This window comes from Bos grunniens, chromosome 6 (genome assembly GCF_055505025.1).
Source record: "Bos grunniens cultivar Pamir isolate PY7600 chromosome 6, Bosgru_T2T1.0, whole genome shotgun sequence".
Taxonomy (NCBI): domain Eukaryota; kingdom Metazoa; phylum Chordata; class Mammalia; order Artiodactyla; family Bovidae; genus Bos; species Bos grunniens.
The window spans coordinates 19905422-19927324 of NC_141170.1; the positions used below are offsets into that span (position 1 = coordinate 19905422).

At 38.1% G+C, this 21903-nt stretch overlaps 1 protein-coding gene across 40 annotated transcripts in view; it reads left to right on the plus strand.

Annotated features, from left to right (window-relative positions):
- LIN54 (lin-54 DREAM MuvB core complex component) overlaps window positions 1-21903 on the plus strand; it is a 64393-nt gene that overhangs the window by 28509 nt on the left and 13981 nt on the right. For 22 of the 40 annotated variants that reach the window (XM_086405081.1, XM_086405096.1, XM_086405078.1 and 19 more), the window contains one exon: window positions 19442-19658. The exons of the other annotated variants lie outside the window; for them this stretch is intronic. In XM_086405081.1, the coding sequence (XP_086261207.1) occupies window positions 19442-19658 (217 nt within the window). The remainder of the gene's footprint in view (window positions 1-19441; window positions 19659-21903) is intronic. 40 annotated transcript variants of the gene reach the window in all.

The following is a 21903-nucleotide window of genomic DNA, read 5'->3' on the forward strand; positions in this document are numbered from 1 at the left end:
AAATGTTAAATGCAGGTTTTTTGGAAATAGGATATTGATGTCTTCTGCTTAAGCTGTCTTTGATTTTATAGAGAGCTGAGAGTTTGCTGGGTAACAGCACCCAGAGTACTAGAAATTGCCATCAAATGCTGGTTAACATATTACTGGGTTAATACAGTTCATGGAAAGCATTTGAAAACTTGTCATAATTTGTTTCATTTTAACACTGTGAAGTACCTGTCATTTTAGGTGAAGTAGGTAGTCTTAGCTCACTTTCCTAAAACGTACAGATGTCATTATACAGCGCAGCATTTTGAAAAAAGCATATTTGATGGATATGTTCAAGGGAAAAGCCAGGAATCTACTCTGTAAGGTGCCACCCTTGGGATTCCGGAAACACTCTCCCATTTGTACCTGCCTTTTCATGAATAGAACGAACATTAAATGTTTGCCTTACATGGTTAAAAAGTCTAACTGTTGGCTTCTGTTTCAGTAAGACTTGACTATAAGGTATGAATATGGTGTCTATTACAGTTTATTAAAATGATCTCCTACCTGCATAATAATACAGATAATCATTTACTTAAATGGAATGAATTGAACAGAAATTTTGAGTGCTCACTGCGTGTTCTTCATAGTGATACGCTAGGCTTAAAAGCATAGATAAGCTTGAAGTTTCAGGTAGTTCAGTAGGCAAGTTAGTCTTAAAAGTTAAAAATTACTCTACAGGATTGTCACGGTTACAAGTGGATTGATGAGCCCCACTGAATGCGTCAGGGGTTTTTGTACAAACGCTGCTGTTCTGAAAGGTCTTAACCTTAAAGGTGGTTTGGGCCTTGGCTGTGCGTGGATTGAGGTAATACTTTACATGAAAGCATAGAAGCATGGCCCGTGTATAAATGTAGTGTAGGGAGCTACATTGCTTTGGTAGTGTGAAAGCTGAGGGTGCTAAGGTTAGAAGCAAGGTTGCGCTACCCTCAGGGGAGTTTGGATTTTACTGTTCTTAAAGACTTGCTGTGACTTCCTATTGCTTCTAGGACAATGGTTCTCAACCTTGTCTGCACATTAGAGTCATCTGGGGAGCTCTGATAAATACCAGGGCCTGGTTCTTATCCCCAGGGCCTCTGTTTTAATTGGTCTGGAGTTAGGCCTGGTATCAGGAATTTTTACACTACGTGATTCTGAAGGGGCAGCCTAGATTGAAAACAACTGCTGTGGGATAATATGAAATTTGCATTTTTAAAAAGATGACTCTTGTAGCATAATGAAAGATAGGTTGGAGGAAGGTAAGCCTGGATTTTAGAAGAGACCAGGTAGGTTAGTTATTCTCAATCTTGGCTGCACTTGCGAAGCGCCAGGGGACCTCTTGGAAAACCTCATGGCTGGCCTCTGTCTGATCCCATTTAAATCAGTCTCTGGGCTGGGGCCTAGGTATTAAAAATAATATTTAAAAAATTTAAGGTGTAGGCCACACAACATTGTAAAGCAATTATACTCAAATTTAAAAATAATAATAATAAAGTATAGGCCAGGGTAGAGAATCATTAAATTAGATTGTTATAGTACTTCAGATTCGAGCTAGATTAGTAGCTCAAGGGCCAGGGAGAAGAGATGTGTTTAAGACATAATGACCAGATGCCAGGGTGTTCGGAAGAGGGAGACTCTGGGGGATGACACCTAGATTCCTAACTTGAGTAACAAGGGTAGGTGGTGGCACTGTGGACTGGTACATGGGCTGTATTTGATAGCATACAAGTAAGAACTTGCTTTATTTTCCTTTTATCCTTGACTTTAGCCCCGTTGAATCTTCCTTCCCTGCCTCTTTGACAAGACATCATTTTTACTATAAGAATGAGCCTTATTGCAATGATTAAATTCAAAGTTATGAAAAGTCTACTCCAAATCTTACATCCAGTTGAGTGGAGGTAACTTACACCTAATCATGACTCAGGGTCCATGCAGTGGAGGGCACTGTTTTACTTCACTCTTCCACTTCCTCCCTCTTTCTGCGTTGGGCTTCTGATTGGCAGGAAGATTAGAAGAGAAAGGACGGAGTTTTATGTGACGGGACTGTTGTAGTCCAGCTGCCGGTGCCCTGTGTGGCAGGTGTCCAAGTGTGGCCTTTAGCGTTGTGCGTTTAGGACAGTTTCTGCAGGCTGCGTGGTGTGCCCACATTGCCCAGGTCCCTGTCTGGAACACACCCCAACAGCCTTTGGCAGTCTTCTCGCTCTCTTTTCCTCGTGTAGTCCACCTACAGCCTGTTACTGCTGAGTATCCTTCCTCTAGATGGCACATGTCTTTGGCCTAGCAAATGCTTTATCCCTCCACAACATCTCTTTGGCTAATGGGAAACCTATAGAACCCGGTGGTAGAAGCATAGCTCATCTAACTGTGGTCCTCTGTCTTTGCTCTGTTGTTTTGAAGCTGCTTTCAACCTCTTTTTAAAAAATTACTTATTTATTGATTGATTTTACCTTTGGCTTTGCTCGCCAGGTCTCTCTAGCTATGGTGAGCAGAGACTATTCTTCACCGCAGTGAGCGGACTTCTCATTGCTGTGGCTTCTCTTTTGCAGAGCACTGACTCTGGACACACAGGCTTCAGTAGTTGGAGCTCATGGGCTCAGTAGTTGTGGCTTTTGGGCTTAGTTGTGCTGAGGCATGAGGGATCTTCCTGGACCAGGGATCAAACCCTTATCCCCTGCATTGGCAGGCAGATTCTTATCTACTGTACCACCAGGGAAGTCCCTCCATCTAACCTCTTGCTTTTTACAGGCTGGGACCCATGTTCACATAAGGCCTAAATTCCTGGGGATGTATGTCAGGTCCTTCTGGTGGCTACACCCAAATGGGCTTAAGAGTTCCTTTATCTCAGTATATCACCAGCCAAAGATTGAGATGTCAAGTTTCCCAGTCTGTCCCAGAGATTTTCTGGGGGAACCCCTGCCCTTGTTCTCACTAAGGTGTAAAGCCCTGTTGTCTGTGTTTATGAATTCACTTCTGTTTCTGGTCTGTTTTGTTTCATTTTCAATAGGCAGCAGGTGGATAATAGGGGTACTATGTTCTAGCAACTCACTCTGGCATGGATGGTTTGTTCTTTTTAGAGAATAGGGGGGCTTATCATTTGCTGTTCTCACTAGAGCCACATTTTAAGACAGGAGAGAACTCCCATTATCCCTTTATCCTAGAGAGGAAATACAGAAGGAATAGCCGGTTTGGGCAAAAAGATATTGTTTAGCTCTTGGAGCTGTTTGTCATTGAAGTGCCCACTGCCTGTCTAAAGGAGAATGTCCATTAGGAAGCTGAATATAGGTGGTGGCTAAAACTGTGCAGATGGATGAAGTCAGCCAGGGAGCATGAGGTTGTGTGTGGAGTGAAAAGAAAGGCAGGACTGAACCACAGAATATTAAGAGTGGGTAGAAGAAAAGAAGCCAATGGAAGAGAAGGAATAAGAGAGGTAGCATGAGAAACTTAAAAAAGTGGGAAGGGAAGATGGTCTCAAATTTCAAATGTTAAGAAGAATCAGTCAATTAAGAAAAAGACTAAAAAAATCAGGATTTGCTGGAGATGTCCTTGCTCCCATTAATCTAAAGTGATCAAAAGAAACCTCAAACACCGATACTTCCTTCCCTGCCAGCACTCACAATCTGACCATCATCTTCCTTGAATCTGCCAGGACTTTTCTCATTATTTATTCCTATTTATATGGTACTGGCTATCATCAAAAGAGCCAGACTCCTTGATTACCTTTCCTTTCTCACATCTGATCTCCTTGAAGTCGTCAGTATCTTCTGTCTCCTTACCCGCTGCCGCTGCTGCTGCTAAGTCGCTTCAGTCGTGTCCGACTCTGTGCGATCTCATAGACGGCCTTCCACCAGGCTCCCCCATCCCTGGGATTCTCCAGGCAAGAACACTGGAGTGGCTTGCCATTTCCTTCTCCAGTGCATGAAACTGAAAAGTGAAAGTGAAGTCGCCTAGTCCAGTCTGACTCATCAAGACCCTGTGGACTGCAGCCTACCAGGCTCCCCCGTCCATGGGATTTTCCAGGCAAGAGTACTGGAGTGGGGTGCCATTGCCTTCTTCGCCTTACCCACTACCCACCCCCAACTCTTGAAACCCTCCCACCATACCCTATCTGGGGTTCACAAGCAAAATAATCCCCTAAGCCCTCAACCTCTTCACCGAAGATTGCTTTATCTTTTTCTCTAACGGATACCTGACTCTTCCTGATGGCATTGTTTTCCCCTGCAGACCTCCTGAGTGTGGGCTGTGCTTCCACCCCACCATCGAGCTTGGAAGGGGGGACCTATTATGTGTCCAGATGTCTGTTTTGTTCCTGTTCTGTTCTTTTTAAAGTGCATGCATGCATGCTAAGTCACTACAGTCATGTCCAACTCTTTGCGGTCCCATGGGCTATATCCTGCCAGGCTCCTCTGTCCATGAATCCTGGGATTCTCCAGGCAAGAATACTGGAGTGGGTTGCCATTCCCTTCTTCAGGGGATTTTCCCAACCCAGGGATCAAACCCGTGTCGCTTACTTCTCTTGCATTGGCAGGTGGGTTCTTTACGACTGCCACTACGCCAAAAGTGTGTATGTATCTCAGTTTTAAAGCTTCTTGGACCTCTGATTTATTGTCTTTTATTTTTGGAAAATTTGGACTATATCTCTTCAACTCTTTTCTTCTGCCTCATTCTTTCTTTCTCTTCATTCTAGGACTCTGGTTTCAAAAGGGCCAGACTGAGATCGTTCTGAAGCTCTTGGATGCTCTGTTCAGCTCCCTCCCCACTTTTTCTTTGTTTCACTTGGGTCATTTCTGTTGACCTGTCTTCAAATTAATTGATTCTTTCCTTAGTTGTGTGGAATCTACTTAAGGGCCCACTGAAGGACTTCATCCCTGATAATTGTTTATCGTATTTCTGTCATTTCCATTCAGCTCTTTTTTATAGTTTCCGTCTCTCTACTGACACTCCCCTCCGTTCATTGCATGTTGTTTTCCTTTCCCGCTAGGCCTGTTAACATTTTGATCATAGTTATTTTAAAGTCCTTATCGGATGGTTGCAGCATTCAGGTTATCTTTAAGTCTGGCTTTCATTTTAGAATGCCATCTGGGCCTTTTTTTTTTTTTTTTTTTTTAAAGCTTATACATCTAGAATGGGGAATCTATTAAAGGTGAATAACTTAGCACAAGCACTGAAGCTGGGTTGTTGATTTTTAACAAATCTGATTGGAAAGACTTCAGAACAGTTAAATTTTTGGATACCTGAAGTTCAGAAAATAAATATTTGTAGAGTGTGGGTCTGGGACAGTTGGATCAAAGAAACAAGGGTTAGAAACCTCAAAACACTTTCTTTCTCACTAATTTGGTCTTACAAGTAAATATTCTTAAAATGTAAGGCCTGGTCACCCTTTACCTGATGTTGATGGATGGGTTCTTTTTTTTTTTTCCCCTGGCTATCTTTATAATGAACACAAATACATTTTCAAATATACTGCTCTTTACCTTTAAAAGTCTCTGGAAGTTATCCTGGACATCCTTGAAACTACCTTATTCACACTCTTGTCGGTTTTTCTCTCCTACCCAGGGGATTGCTCCTCTTTTTTGGCCTTATTTGGCAAACAGGGAAGATCTGTTGGTAATTGAATCATCACATAGCCATTTAGGATGCAGAATGTACTTCAGTTCCAGGGGAGGAATTTCAGAGCATAAGCTGTGTACAAATGAAAAGTTTCTTATTCCTCTGAAATCTATGACCAGTACAATTTCTTAAACTCTTTCTACTTCTGAGCCTTCTAGCATGGGTAGAATTCTGTAAAGCTTCTTCTATAATTAAACTCTAGACTCAACATTTTACTGTAGTTGCTTTATCATTTATTTACCCATCCTTCTCTCCATTAATCATCTTATTTTTAAAATGCATTTCAGAGTAAGTTGCACATATTCAGTATACTTCTCCCCCCATATTCCAAGTATACCATTAACTAGAATTCTCTGTTTTTTTAGAGGGTTTTCTTTTTCGTTTTGAGGAATAATTCACATATACTGAAATATGCAAATCTTAAAGGTACAAATATGCAAATCTTAAACATTCGGATGTTTTCAGCTTAAATGTATACATCTATACAACAGAAAAGTCCTCTGTGAAGATAAAGAACATTATCACCACCATAAGAAGTTAATAATTTAAAAAATGTTTTTTCCTATTTCTGAACGTATTACGGTAAACAGTGCACGTGTCATTTGGTAGGTTTTGGTCGTATTTCCTAGAAACTGACAAAACAAATGACTGCGGATTATTAAAAATTAGTTTGCTAGTACTTCAGAGAGTTTCCAGTTTTCTTTTCCTACTAAACTGAAGGAGGACATAAGTAAGTTTATAGGTCATTAGAAATAATTTTTGATGGTAGAATACAATGTGATTTTGGACATAAAATTCAGAAGGAATTCTAAGTATTAATGTATATTATTATAATAAATATCTTTGTTCATATATAGAGATTTATGAAAATAATGTTTTTCAGTGTTTATTTAAAAATAGGAATAGAATTGATGCTGAACTCTCACTCTAGTGATATATAATATACATTTATGGATACATAAATGTAATCTTTTAAAATGAGTCCCATCATCTTATGGAGCAATGCATTCCAATAAAATTTTTATATTGTAATAATCACAGTTTGTAATGTATTTGTTGTTTTCAGTGTTTGTGTTATGAACTCAGTTAAGACAAAATTATTTAACACATAGAGCTTTACATAAAGGGTAATGTGTGTGCTCAGTCATGTCTGACTCTTTATGACCCCATGGACCGTATCCTGCCAGGCTCCTCTGTTGATGGGATTCTCCAGGCAAGAATACTGGATTGGGTTACCATTCCCCTCTCCAACATCAGGGTGATACAAAATGTTTTTAAATTTTCAGTTTATATACATCTTTTTGTTTCAGAAAATTATGATAAAAGAATTTCAAGGGTAAAAATGTTACACTAGAATAAAATTTTTAGAGGATATGGAATTCAAGCACAAGTTCATAGAGGAAAAGGAATAATGTAAATTTCTGACTGCTGAAGAGTTCTTTATATATATTTTAAAAATGTAATAGATACTGGTGAGTGTCAAATCACTATGTTGACTTGATTCCATTGAATACATTTTAAAAAGTAATGTGACGGTTTTATTTTTTTTAATGCTAATATTTGTAATGGGCTAGAAATTACAGTAAACTGAATGATGTGCTCAGTCTCCCTGAAGATTATCTCCATTCCAGCCAACTTGAACAGGGAAAAGTCAGGGAAAAGGTACATGGTGGTACATTTATGGACCAGACCAGATGCATGGTGCAGTTTTCACCTCCCTAGCTAAAGGTCTTGTGGCCTTACCTTGACTTCAAGGGAGCCTAGGAAATGTAACCTGGTTGTATGCAGGAAGCAGAAGAGAGTTTGGATTTTGGTTAGCAGCAAGCAGTCTATAATGTAATTGTCCACCTCACTCCAGTACTCTTGCCTGGAAAATCCCATGGACGGAGGAGCCTGGTAGGCTGCAGTCCATGGGGTCGCTAAGAGTCGGACACGACTGAGCAACTTCACTTTCACTTTTCCCTTTCATTGGAGAAGGAAATGGCAACCCACTCCAGTGTTCTTGCCTGGAGAATCCCAGGGACCGGGGAGCTTGGTGGGCTGCCGTCTATGGGGTCGCACAGAGTCGGACACGACTGAAGTGACTTAGCAGCAGAGTAAGTAGTGCTATATTAACACAAGTAATTGACGTGAATTAGGCAATAAACTGGAAGGCTGAACAATAATGAAGATTTCCTGTTATTAAGAGTCACTCTTGGAGACTTCCCTGGCAGTCCAGTGGTCAAGTCTCCACACTTCCAGGGTAGTACAAGTTGGATTCCTGGTCAGGGAACTAAGATCCCACGTGCTGCATGTTGCAGCCGATAAATAGACAGAGTCACTCTTTCCTTCTCTGTTTGTGAATGGCTGTCAGTAGGTCAGTGTGTGCTGTGTGCTGAGGCTGTGGAAACTATGGAAGAGCTTATGGTGGTTGGTCAGACAGAATTGAATGCATGTAAAATAATAGCAAACAATGAAATAGGTGCTAAGTTGTGTGTATAGGCAAGGTGAGGTGAAACTAAAGAGAAGAGAAAAAGAAGTCCTGGGATTCCTTCATTCTACACTCAGCAATACCTGCCATGTGTTAGGGGCTGTACTTTTTGGGGAAATAGAGCAAAAATAGACATGTGGGACCTAAAGTCTGTGAAGGTATGGGAGGGAATGTGACAGAAATGACTTTAAATGATATACAAAAGTATAAAATTACAAAAGCTCAAGTGATGATATGAACTCCTATATAAGAGGATTCAGCTGCAGTTGGGATGATCAGAGAAGGCATCCCTGAGCTAAGATTTTTTTTAATGGGTAGAATTGGAATGGATGTCAGCCACAAGAGTGAAGGATTGGAGGTAAAAATACTTATAATGTACACATATGTATACCTATGAGATACATGCATACAGAGTAGTAAGATTGGATTGGATTGACTCTGATTGGAATTAGTAATCCTTTGCAGGGAGTGGAGAACATATAGAGATAGGGTTCAATTTTGGATAATTTTCAAAACCAAGCAAATTTAGACTTAATTTTGTCATTTAATGAAGACTTATAAAATGTCTCTAATTAGGCAGTGTTTGTGTGGTGGATTCAAAGCAGGTAGAGATGAATCATGAGTTGATTTTGAATTTGTTTTACATATATCCAGGTAAGAAGAGATATGAGCAATGATGTTATTGGGAGGTTGAGAGAACACTTTTGGGACAGAGGTTTCAGGAGTTGATAGCTTCTGCTTTTGCTGTGAGTCTCTTAAATGGGGATGGTCCTGTGAGTACAGTTTGAAGTGAAGGGGATCTGTTTTCCTGATAAACTTTAGCATAGGTTGTTTCAAGATTGATTAAGAGTTAGAGTTAGGGTGACTGCAGGTTCCTAGTCCCATTAATTCAGTTGCCTAAGTTACTTTGTAGATAAATATGTTTCTCATATCAGCACCCATTAGCAGAGAATTTCTTTTCTATGTTACTATGTTGGTTTTGTTTTTATGCTTTTATAATTAATGATGTTTGAATGCCTTTGGGGTCCTGTTGCACTATTATTAAAAACTTTTTTAATATAGAAATTTATAATATGCTAAAAAGTTAGAATAGTATAATTAACCCCTGTGTACCCTTCATCCAACTTTGGAATTATCCACTATTGTGTTATCATCTGTAACACTTCCCACTTTTTTAAAAAGTAAATCATGTCATTTTATCTGTAGGTATTTTGTTATGTATGTAAAAGATAGGGACACTTTTTCTTTTAACTTATTCACATTCCATTAATGCCATTAAATACCTAGTTAATTCACATTTCCCTAGGCACCTAAATTTTTACACTGTGCTTGAACTTGGGATTCAGAAAAGTTTGTGAGTGAATGCTATTTCCCTTACTTTCCTCCTCTTCCTTTTTTCCTCTTGCCCTTTAAAAAAAAAATCTAGTTGTTTACATCCTATATTTTTCATAGCCTGGAGTTTGCTGGTTGCATCGCTATGGTACCATTTAATTTTGAGAATTTCTGGAATATAACTCAGATGACTCCTGTATCTTTAGACATTAGCATATGTTTTGCAGGTATTTTCTTCCAGTCTTCGGCTTGTCTTTTAATTTTTTTTAACAGTGTCTTTTACAGAGCAGAAGTTTTCAGTTTTAATGAAGTTTGACCCTTCAGTTTTTTCTTTCATGGATTGTACTTTTGGTATTGTATCTAAACAAGTCATCACCAAACCCAGGGTAACCTAACTTTTCTGCTGTTATCTTCCATGAGCTTTGTCGTTTAGTTTTATAGTTTTTAGGTCTGTGATCATATGTGAAAAATGTCAGATCTGTATTGAAAGTCACTTTTTGTGTGTGGATGCCCTGTTGTCCCAGCATCATTTGTTGAAAATAACCTTTCTCCGTTGAATCGCCTTTGTTCCTTATCCAGAGGTCAGTTGCTCTGTTTGTATGGATCTACTTCTGTGCTCTCTTGTTTATCAGTCATTTTTAGTTTGCCAGCATAACTGATTTAAAGATCTCAAACATTTATATTTTAAAAATTCTTCATATTTGTGTGTCTTCTGGACTCTTCCTCTGAACTCTGATGCTCTTTGGGTGGTTTGTCTTTTTGTTTGTTTGCAAACTAAAACAAGCTCATAGCATGTTATGTAAAGTACTCCTTTGTTATCAGTGTGGTTACAAACCTTTTTCTCAGTTGGTTTCATCTTTGTATTCTTGCCAGATATTTTGCACATTAAATTTTTCAAAATAGTGTCTTAAGTTGTGAATTTTGAGTTTTTGATCTATGCTTAGGGAAGTCTTCCTTACTCCCAGTATTTTATTTATCCATTAAAAAATTATTATCTGTTTTTATGTAATTATTTTGCATATAATATTTTATTACAAATTAAGCACAAGAACAAATAGATTTATTCTTGTTTTTTAAGCATGATGGAATGGTTAAATTTATATTCACCTGTCTACCAGTTTGATCCTGACTGATTTATATAACACATCTTGCAGGATGGGCATCTAATTTTTATATTGTGGTAAAATACACACAGCATGAAATTTGCCATCTTTGTATACATGTTAAGTGTTCAGGTCAGTGGTATTAAGTGCATTCATATTGTTGTGCAGTCTTCTCCACCATCCATCTCCAGAGCACTTTCCGTCTTGGAAAACTCAGGCTCTGTGCCCATTCTCCCCTCTCCTAGCCCTTGACAGCCACTAATCTATTTTCTGTCACTGGGATTTTGGCTACTCTACTTCATAAAACTGAGATTATAGATTATTTGTCCTTTACTCGTTATTGGCTTATTTCGCTTAGCATAGTGTCCTCAAGGTTCACCAATCAGAATTTCCTGCCTTTTTAAGGCTAGATGATTAATGCTCCATGGTATGTATATTCATTTGTGGATGGACACTTGGATTGTTTCTATATATTAGCTCTTATGATTAACGTTACTATGAACATTAGGTGTACAAATATCTCTTGGAGACCCTGCTTTGAATTCGTTTCTTTAAAATCTCTCTAATAATGTGGTCCTTTTTTATTGAATTTTTTTAAAAAATTATTTTTAATTGAAGGATAATTGAGTCATTTCTAATGAGGTATATGAACCTAGAGCCTATTATACAGAATGAAGTAAAAAAAAGAAAAACAAGTATCATATATTAATGTGAATATATGGAATCTAGAAAGATGGTACTGATGAATCTATTTGCAGGGCAGCATAACTATAATTATATATAATTCCCTGGTAGCTCAGCTGGTAAAGAATCCGCCTGCAATACAGGAGACCCTGGTTAGATTCCTGGGTTGGGAAGATCTGCTAGAGAAGGGATAGGCTATCCACTGTAGAATTCTTGGGCTTCTCTTGTGGCTCAGCTGGTAAAGAATCTACCTGCAATGCAGAAGACCTGGGTTCGATCCCTGGGTTGAAAAGAATACCCACTCCAGTATTCTGACCTGGAGAATTCCATGGACTGTATAGTCCATTGGGTTGCAAAGAGTCAGACATGACTGAGAGACTTTCACTTTCAGTGGAGATGCAGACATAGAGAAGAGAGCTGTGGACATGGGGGAGAAGGAGAGGGTGAGACAAATGGAGAAAGAAGCATGGAAGCATATACACTACCATATGTAAACTAGATAGCCAATGGAAATTTGCTGTATGGCTCAGGGAACTCAGACAGGGGCTCTACCCCCAGAGGGGTAGGAGGGGTGGGAGCTGGGAGGGAGGTTCAAGAGAAGGGGACATATGTATACCTACGGCGAATTCATGTTGATGCACTGCTTTCAGTTCTTTGGAGTCTATACCCAGAAGCTGAATTTCTGGATCATATGGTAATGCTATATTTAATTTTTTGAGGAATCACAATAACTGTACTATTTTACATTCCCACCAACAATGCACAAGCGTTCTCATGTCTTTGTGTTCTTGCCAACACTGTTTTTCTGATAGTAGCCATCCTAGTGTATGTGAGGTGGTATGTCATTGTAGTTTTCATCTTTCACTAATGATTAATGATGTTCGAGTATTTTTTCATGTATTTATTGGTCATTGTATATCTTCTTTGTTGTCCAGTCACTCAGTCGTGTCCAGCTCTTTGCAACTTCATCCTGGAGTTTGCTGAAACTCATGTCCATTGAATTGATGATGCCCTGATGGTTTAGTCACTAAGTTGTGTCCAACTCTTGTGATCCCAAGGACTGTAGCCTACCAGGCTCCTCTGTCCATGGGATTTTCCAGGCAGAAATATTGGAGTGGTTTGTCATTTCCTTCTCCAGGGGATCTTCCTGTCCAGGGATCGAACCCAGGTTTCCTGCACTGCAGGCAGATTCTTTACCATCTGAACTACCAGGTGATGATACTTTGCAGAAATATATGTTCAAATTCTTGGCCCATTTTTTAATTGGTTTGTTTGAATTTTAGAAGTTCCCTATATATTTTGGATCTCAACCCCCCCCACTAGACATATGATTTGCAAATTTTCTGCTGTTTTGTGAGTTACCATTTTACTCTGTTGACAGTGTCTTTTGAGGCATAAAATTTAAAAATAGCTGCTACACCTAGGGTGGAAGCACGGAGTCCTAAACACTGAACCACGAGGGGATTCCCTGCTTTCTGGTTTTTATAAGACTGCTGCCTCCTAAATCACATTGTCTAAACTTGCCTGATATGGTCATTTGACCCTTTTCTTGAATGCTCCCATAGATTCTAACACATCACATTTAAATTACTTATCTTTGTCACTGTAACTGTGAATAAAGCATAAATTAGGTTAATATCCATGAAAAACTGGCAAATGAACACCTTACATCTTTTTTGTAATATTTCACCAGTCAGTACATTAGTGCCAAAAGTTCTAGTATCCATTCCAAGGTTTGACTCTGTCTTTAGTCATGTAATATTTATAATATCTATCTTTTCTCATTTTCTCATTTGTTTCTTATAGCTTGAAAGCATTTTAAAGCTTTCAAATTGGTAGGTTTATTTTAGTAACCTTAAGTTTGGAAATTAGGATAATATAAACATAGTTTTTCCATGATGATAAGGTCTATAAACATTCTGTCACAAATTTCTGAAAAGCATATTAAGATGGAACCCTATAAATTCCTAATTTCAAACTATATTATAAAACTGTAATAGTCAAAACAGTGTGGTATTGGTATAAACACAGAAAAATTGATCAGTGGAACACAATAGAGAGCCCAGAGATAAACTCATGTGTATGTGATCAATTAATTTGTAATCAATTAATTTGTAAAAAAGGAGCCAAGAATATATGGTGGATATTGGGAAACCTGACAGCTACATGCAAAAGAATGAAACTGAACCACTCCCTTGTACCACACACAAAATTTAACTCAAAGTGGATTAAAGACTTGTATGTAAGACCTGAAAGTATAAAACTCCTAGAAGAAAACATAGGAGGTGGTACGGTCCTTGACATTGGTCTTGGCAGTTTTTAAATAAGTTTGGGAAACATACACCATACCCATCTAGGAGATCTGTCATGCTCGTTGGCATATTAAAGACTCTTAAGAATTCCCATAGCAAAGGGCTTTGTCTAACTTTGTTTACCTCAGGGCTTCATAATTAATGTGATAAAAGTAGATTGTTTTATGTACTACCTGATCTTGAAGAGCTTATGTTAAAGAACAAGCTTTAAAGAACAACAAGTTTAAAGAACAAACTTTAGTAAGTGGTACCCAACCAGCATTGAGGAAAGTTATTATTCTGATTTTGCAGTAGATTAAACAAATAGTATCTTAATATCTGTTCAAAACAAGGAGATTTGTGTAGATGTCCCAAAGCAGTATAAGAATTTCATTCAGTGGTAACATTCTACCCTGCACAGATAGAGACAAAGTTATAAAGAAGCATTAGGTTGCTTGACAGAGTATGCACAAGATTGAGACAAACTGGAACCAAAACTCATATGTCCAAACATTTGTTTCTAAGCTGTGTTTACAAACAGAATCAAATTTTAAAGTATACTCCTCCCCCTCAAAAAAAGCCAACATATTTATATGGAACCCCACAAATTCAGGGTTTGGATATTGATTGAGCCCTCTGTCTATCTCCAACTTCACTAAATAAGAATCCTCATTTATAGAACAAGAAGAGTATTTTATTATTCCTTTTTTTCCCCCTTTAAGGAAAATCTTCAATTAAGCAAGGACTTGTGGTATTTGCTAATTAGAAAACAATAAAGAAGTATATCCCTGTATAATTATTACCTTGATATTTAAGTAAAAATGGCTTAAAAATAGTACAAAAAAATCAAGTCCATGTTTTTCAGGACAACCACTGATGCATGTTAAATGTAGCTAGTTTGAATATAAATTATTCTCTTTTTAACCCAACTGTCAGTGGGGTTAATCAGGAATAACAATAACTGAAGATTTTTACTGAATGTATGTGAACTATTTTTCTGCTGATGTGGTATGTTCAGTGAGACATGCCTTCACATGAAGTTTCTCAGGCTTCTCCAAGGAAGGTACCAATTTGTGAATTCTTAAAGCAGTTAAGTGTAGTATTCAAATGCTTTTGTCTTTTACAAAATTAGTAGCTTTGATATGTTACTTAGTTTATTTTAGGTGTTAAAAAATGCAGTTTACTCAGTGGTTGCCAAGAATTAGGGTTGTGACTATAGAGGGAAGTGCAGTAGAGTCTATTGGTGGTAATGGAAGAATTTTGTATCTTGATGGTGATGTAGGTTACATGAATTTATACAGTCTTTAGTGTACATACACAAAAGTGCATAAAAACTGATGAAATCTGAGTACGGTCTGGTCTGTGGTTTAGTTGATAGCATTATACCAAATGTCCATTTCCTGGTTTTAATAACGTCCTATGGTTATATGAGATGATTTTTTGGGGAGAGGGGAAAGTGCATATGGGAAGTTTGTATTAGTTTTGTAATTTCTTGTGAAATCTAAAGTTATTTCAAAATTAAAAAGTTTTTTAAAATGCTATTTATACTTCTATTCAGTATTCTGTGGTGGTGGTTTAGTTGCTAAGTCATGTCTGACTTACAGTCTGCATGGACTGTAGCCTGCCAGGCTCCTCCTCTGTGCATGTGATTCTCCAGGCAAGAATACTGGAGTGGATTGCCATTTCCTTCTCCAGAGGATCTTCCCGACCCAGGGATCTAACCCTGGTCTCCCACATTGCAGGTGGATTCCTCACCATCTGAGCCACCAGGGAAGTCCAAATGTCTACAGTAGGAGGCATTACAATGTCTTAACTTAAGAAAATGGGCTTCAGAGTTGGCTCTGGTTCAAACCCTAACTCAGCTGCTCTTAGCTATGTGAACTTGGGGAAGTTAACTAAATCTATCTGAGCTTCAGTTTCTCCATCTATAATGGGCATAATGATAATACAAATAGCAGTTCACATTTTTTTAGTGTTATATCAATAATATGTGATTAGTTACTGTTTGTACCTCATATAATTTAACTCAGTTAATTCTTATAACAATCCTATGTGAAAGGTGCCATTTTCAGATTTTCAAATAAGGAAACTTAGCTCAGAGAAGCTAAGTTACTTGCATAAGGTCACTCACCTAGGTACTGTTGGAACCAAGATTAAAACTCAGTCTGGATGTTCTGTTTTTGACTATACGAAACTAGCTTGTGAAGACCAACCATCCCACCAAGAACAACTAAAAAGAAAACGTATTTGTAAAATTCGTTTGAAAGCATTGGAGACCCACCAAGGGACCCAGAACCTTATAGGTCACCATCTTGAAGTCAAGGGAAGCCTAGAGAAGTCGCCTGGTGTTCAGTGTGACCCTTTGTCTTAGGGCATTTGTGAGGTGTGGCTGAGAGACTGAGAAGAAAAGCGCAAAGTGGTCCCAGAGAGTTGAGGAGCTGAACAGACCTTCAGTCTTACAGGCCTCAAGGACAAAACTTTGGGTTCAGGCCCCCAAAAGGAGAAGGAAGCTAGGTAAAGCCTGGAGTCCTAGTCGGGGGAGGAGTGAACCTGCCCCTACTCTTAACTGCCTGCCAGAAGCTGACTTGAATGCTTTCTGGAGGAAAACAAAAACATTCTGAGCCTCAAATTATTTACTTAATTTTTCATAAACAGTGCCTGGTACTCAGTCAAAAATCATTAAGCGTATCAGGCAACCAAAGTATTCAGAACAGGTATAGGTAGTATAATTATCAGATTGGCTTTTTAAATAACTAAGATTAATATATTCAGGAATTTAAAAGCTGTGACAAACCTAGACAGCATATTAAAAACCAGAGACATCACATTGCCAACAAGGTCTGTGTAGTCAAAAGCTGTGGTTTTTCCATTAGTCATGTGTGGGTGTTAGAGTTGGACCACAGAGAAGGCTGAGTTCCGAAGAATTGACACTCTCAAACTGGGATGCTAGAGAAAAGTCTTGAGAGTCCTTTGGACAAGCAGGGAGATCAAACCAGTCAGTCTTAAAGGAAATCAACCCTGAACATTCATTGGAAGGACACACTGAAGCTCAAGCTCCAGTTCTTTGGCCACCTGATGCAAAGAACCGACTCATTGGAGGTGACCCTGATGCTGGGAAAGACTGAAGGCAGGAGGAGAAGGGGGCAACAGGAGATGAGGTGGTTGGATGGCATCACTGACTCAATGGACATGAGTTTGAACAAACTCCAGGAGACAGTGAAGGACAGGAAACCTGGTGTGCTGCAGCCCATGGGGTTGCAAAGAGTTAGACACGACTTTGTGACTGAACAACAATTTAACAAGACAAAGAACTCCAGCAGGGAATTAAAAGCTATAAAAGGGATCAGATGAGTATTTTCAAACTGAAAGCTTAAAACAGATTAAGAATTCAGTAGATGAGTTTGTCAGCAAAAGAGATACAGATTAAACAAAAAGGATTAAATATTTTTTGAGAAACAAAGAGTAGAGAATTTCTCAGCAGACCAGTACTTAAGGAAATCCTAAAGTGAGTTCTTTAGGCAGAAGGAAAACAATCCCAAATGGAAGCAGAGAAAGAGTATAGAAAGGATGGAAAGGGTACATTTGTGGGTATATTTAAATTAATATCTTACAGAGTTTCAATTAAATGGAGAATTTAAAAATATTTACATATTTTTGTAACACAAAGATGGGGCAGGAATAAATGATGTTAGTGTTCTGTGGTTCTTCCGTTGTCTGGGTGATATTTAAAGTACTGATTTAATTCCAACATTGAACATTGTAGTCTCTAGGGTAATACTATATAAAAATAGTAACTATATATAAATAACAAACTACCATGGGGGAAATAAATAATAAAACATTTAACCCTAAAGCAGGCAAAAAAAGAGAGGAAAAGGGACAGAAGAGGACAGGATGTTCAGATAGGGATTAGTTCAATGGTAGATTTAAATCCACATAGTTATTTAACTGTTAGATGTAAATAGATGTATACTGATAAAAAATATAGTCAGATCTGATTTTGTCCTCAGAGACCCAGTTATATACAGCATGTAAGAGTTGTAGTGTGAAGTTTAGAGAAATTGAGAGAATTCTCTGGCAGTGAAGTGGTTAGGATTCAGCGTTTTCACTGCCATGGCCCAAGTTCGATCCTTGGTCAGGGAACCAAGATCTTGAAAGCTGTGTGGTGAGCCAAAAGAAAAAAAAAAAAAAATTGAAAGTAGAGTTGGAAACACAGTATACTGTGCAAACTTATCTAAACCAGCCCCCATATTTGCGGCTTGCTGTACCTAGCTCCTAATGTGATTGTTAGATTCAAATTCGATAATCTTAGTGTTTTCAGAAGCACTGCCCTCTGTGTGTATTAAGTATGCAGTAAATTTAATTATTATATCTGAAGCACCTTGTTTCTGTAACAAAATTTTTCTTTTTTATTAAAGATGAATGTTAATTGAAATATAGTTCACTTACAGTGTTGTGTTAGTTTCAAGTGTACAACAAAGTGAGTCAGTTATACATGTATGTATCTATTCTTTTTCAGATCATCTTCCCTGATGAGTTATTGTCAGATATTGAATATAGTCCCCTGTGCTATACAGTAGGTCTTTGTTGTTCATTTCATATAGAGTAACATGTATTTGTTAATCCCAAATCCATAGTTTATCTATCCTCCCCCTCTTTCCCCTGCCTTGTTTCTTAAAATAATGTTCTTTTTCCCTTTAGAGTTGATGTCCCAAAGATAATGTCTCTTGCATCATTATACACCTGACTCATAGGTTGCTTGACTCTTAAGTAGCTTCCATATGTATACATTTTTTTAAGCTTTATATTTTCATTTAACTCACTGACCATCAACCTGTTTTATCTTTATTTTAAATCTGCTTTGTGGTGCCTCTGCCTAGTGATAATTGTGAATTATTTTATGCTGAAGTAATGTACTTTGACTACTACTTGGAGAGTTGCCAAACTAAAGTGACACTCTTCCTTTTTCCCTGTACTTTTATGAAAATGGTCAAATTCTTCAGAACTATTCTCTCATGAATTGTTATCCATAGAATGAATTTGGGCTACCTCCCTCATGTCACCTGTCTTTTAGCATGAGGGCTGTTTGAAGAATAGGTGGGGGTGTAATTCTTATCAAATAGTACCATAGAACTAGTTAGAGAATTTTGTCTGGACCCTTTCTTTGTATGACAGCCTGTTGTACATTGGTTAAACATTAATTGGAGACATCTTAAAAGACTTTTGTTCTTTTCTGCCTTTGATGTTTCATTTAGCTTTTTGGAGAGTCACATTGCTTTTTTGTTGGACTGAAGGAAAGGATTTTAAATGATTATATTGACTTAGATCTGAATCATCTAAAATTAGTTTCCCTAGACCAACCAAAATATAGTTGTAATTTTGGACTGAGTTTGGCCTTCTGCCCATAGGCTAGTGGGTACAGTTGTATCTGTGGGATGTTTTATATATATATATGCCTTCCAGAATTGGCTAGATTTAATGAAGGCTTTTCTTTTGATTTCTTTCTCCTTTAGGACATGTGAATATGAAATTTGCCATAGTTAATTTGGTGGGTAGCAATAAAACCAAATATCTGTGTCCTTTTTTTGTCTGTGTTGAAAATGAGGCTTATTTCTGTAAGTTTTAAAATAATCTTTTTCTTACAAATTTTACCTGATATTAACAAAACTGTATGAGTGCTTGTAATTTACACAGTAGTTTCTTCATAGCAAGTCATCTGACCTAGACTGTCAAGGAAGTTAACTACTAGAGATGGAAGGTAGAACTCACTGATTTTGGTTACACTGGTGTTTTCATTACTATTCATTTCTCTTTGAACAGGTCATTCCTTTCAACAGCTGTTGATGCAATTCAGGAACATACTCTTTTACTGAGCAATTGTCATAAGTGCCAAGGGGTAGGAAAGTGAAATCCCAGATTAATGATAGCCATGTTGTATTGTTTAATAGGCAGTGAAATCAACTGTGCAGACCATCACTGTTGGAGGCGTGAGCACATCACAATTTAAGACAATTATTCCTCTGGCAACTGCTCCCAATGTCCAGCAGATTCAAGTGCCTGGAAGCAAGTTTCATTATGTCCGACTTGTTACTGCCACAACAGCCAGTAGCTCAACCCAGCCAGTTAGTCAGAATCCCAGTACAAACACTCAGCCTCTCCAGCAAGGTTGGTAACCGTTTTTTTTAAAAAACACTAATGAATGTTTTAAACCTTATCATAGGAAGTGATCCTTTTCTTGCTGAAATCCTGATTAAGCAGGCATTTCAGCTGAGAGTTTGAATCAGCAGCTGTTGCAGAAGGCAGTGAAATAGAATATATCCCAGTTGTATATAACTATAGTATTTTGTTCTGCTAGAAACTGATACATAGTGTGCTGTAATACCAGATGATTATTTATCAGTTTGTGGGTAGCCATTTGATTGCTGATTTAAAAACCTACCATTATGCCAGTGGGATTGATTTAAAGGGAACCCAATTATTTATAATCTTTTTTACTAAATGACAAAGCTGTCTACACAGGGTTTGGGGTCAGTTGAAATGACCAGTAGGCAAGGTATAAATGATTAGTATGTACTTCATCCTTTATGTACTTTGAATTGATAATGAAAATCAGTTAAAATGTTATTTTGCTCAATTGTGTTTTTCCTGGCAAGTATTCCTGTTAGTAGTCCTACTTCTGTTTGTACTCAATCCTTCCAGCTGCCTGATGTACATACACAGATTCACACATATAACCTTTATCCACATTTATCTACTTGTTAAGAAATTGAAACTGAAAGGATCAGGACAGCTTATATTTAGGGTCTAATTTTTTTCCTTGGAAGATCACTGCATATTCCATCAGTGTCAAATGGCAGGTGAATGATGTGTTGTTTATTGGATGTAGCTAGACGGATTAAAGACCATTTGTTTGCTCCTTCATTTTTATTAAGGGATCAGAGGGTTGGAGCTGTCCATTGCTAATAGCTCGTTCATGTAAGTCTAAGGGAAAGTGGAAGCAAAAACTTGTTTTATAAATTACTGATGGGAGAAAATGGAAGATGCATTAGGGAAATAGTATTTCGGTGTGTATTCTATTAAAATTAGACACCTCAAGTAATTATGTTTTCTGTTCTCTCTTTAAACTGATTATGAAAGAAAGTCTTCTATAATTATAGTGTTCTTAATGAGAGGAAAAATGACATTTGCATGTACTGGTGACTAAAGGAGTCAAGTTTATATTCTCTCATTACTTAGGAAGTGCTGCTTAGTGCTACAGTTTTCTTAGATATCATAACGATATAAAGCAGTCACTAGATACAGTTGGTTATATTTTATGTTTGTGTGTTTGTATGTATGCAAATATGCTGAGCTTCCACTTCTAGTGTGACTTAACACTGATTGATTCGTCATCGAGAATAAGTCTTTGTTGTGAGCAGAAGAGGAAGCTGAAGATCTAGGAAGAGTAGAGGAATGAGTTGGGTGTTTCATAATTCTGGTGTGTGTACTGGTTCCTTCTTTCCCCACCTACATCTGTCTCTCTGCTTCCCTCTGCTTCTCTGTTCTTTGCCTCCTTGCGGTTCCGCACCCCTCCTCCTTCCCCACAGCTTCCTTTTTGCTTACCTTCAGTCTCTCTCTCTGTCCCCTCCCCCCATGTCCTTCACATCTGTCTATTCCCTCTTCCCCACTACTTGCATACATATGCCACCCATGATGTTTCCCTTCTGTTCACCCAGTTTTCCTCTTTTTGTCTTTCTCTCCTATCCCATGGAAGATCTGGGTGTATGTAAAAGATATTATTTCATAGGAATAACGAATTAATGCCTCTGTTTTCGTTAGAGATATACTAAATAGTTACTCCAGTTCTTGAAACATGCTAAAATCTTTCTAAAGGCTGGATTCCCTATGAGGGATTTACTTAAAAGCCAAAGGGAACTGGGCTCATCTTGTTCATTTTCCCATCAAAGCCATACCAGTAGTCAAAGGTTCTGCCCTGTTAATTGCTGGCTGGATGGCAGATAGCACAATAGAAGGACCCAGAAGATTGCTTGGTTAATTAACCTCTTTAAAATATAATCTACAGTCTTGGTGAGGGAGGAAATCAACTTAAGAAACTAAAAGCCCTCAAAGCAGGTATGGTTTCTGAAGTTTTGAAGGAGACTATTTTAAAAGGATTCTTCAGAATTCCTATTGAAGACCAAAACATTAAAGATTATGCCAACTTCTGTGGAAGCTGCAGTAGGGATAATGTGGGACCAAGCTCAAAAGTTGAGGAGGAGAAACCTCGACTGTTGACTAAGACGTGTGACGTCAGTATGACCATCCCCACCGTGTATATTTGATCATGTTCTTTTTTTCTGGCCACTGTGTTTTCTGTTTTCTCCATTCTCCAGATTTTCAGTCAAAACCCAGCATGCAGATGCCAAGCTAA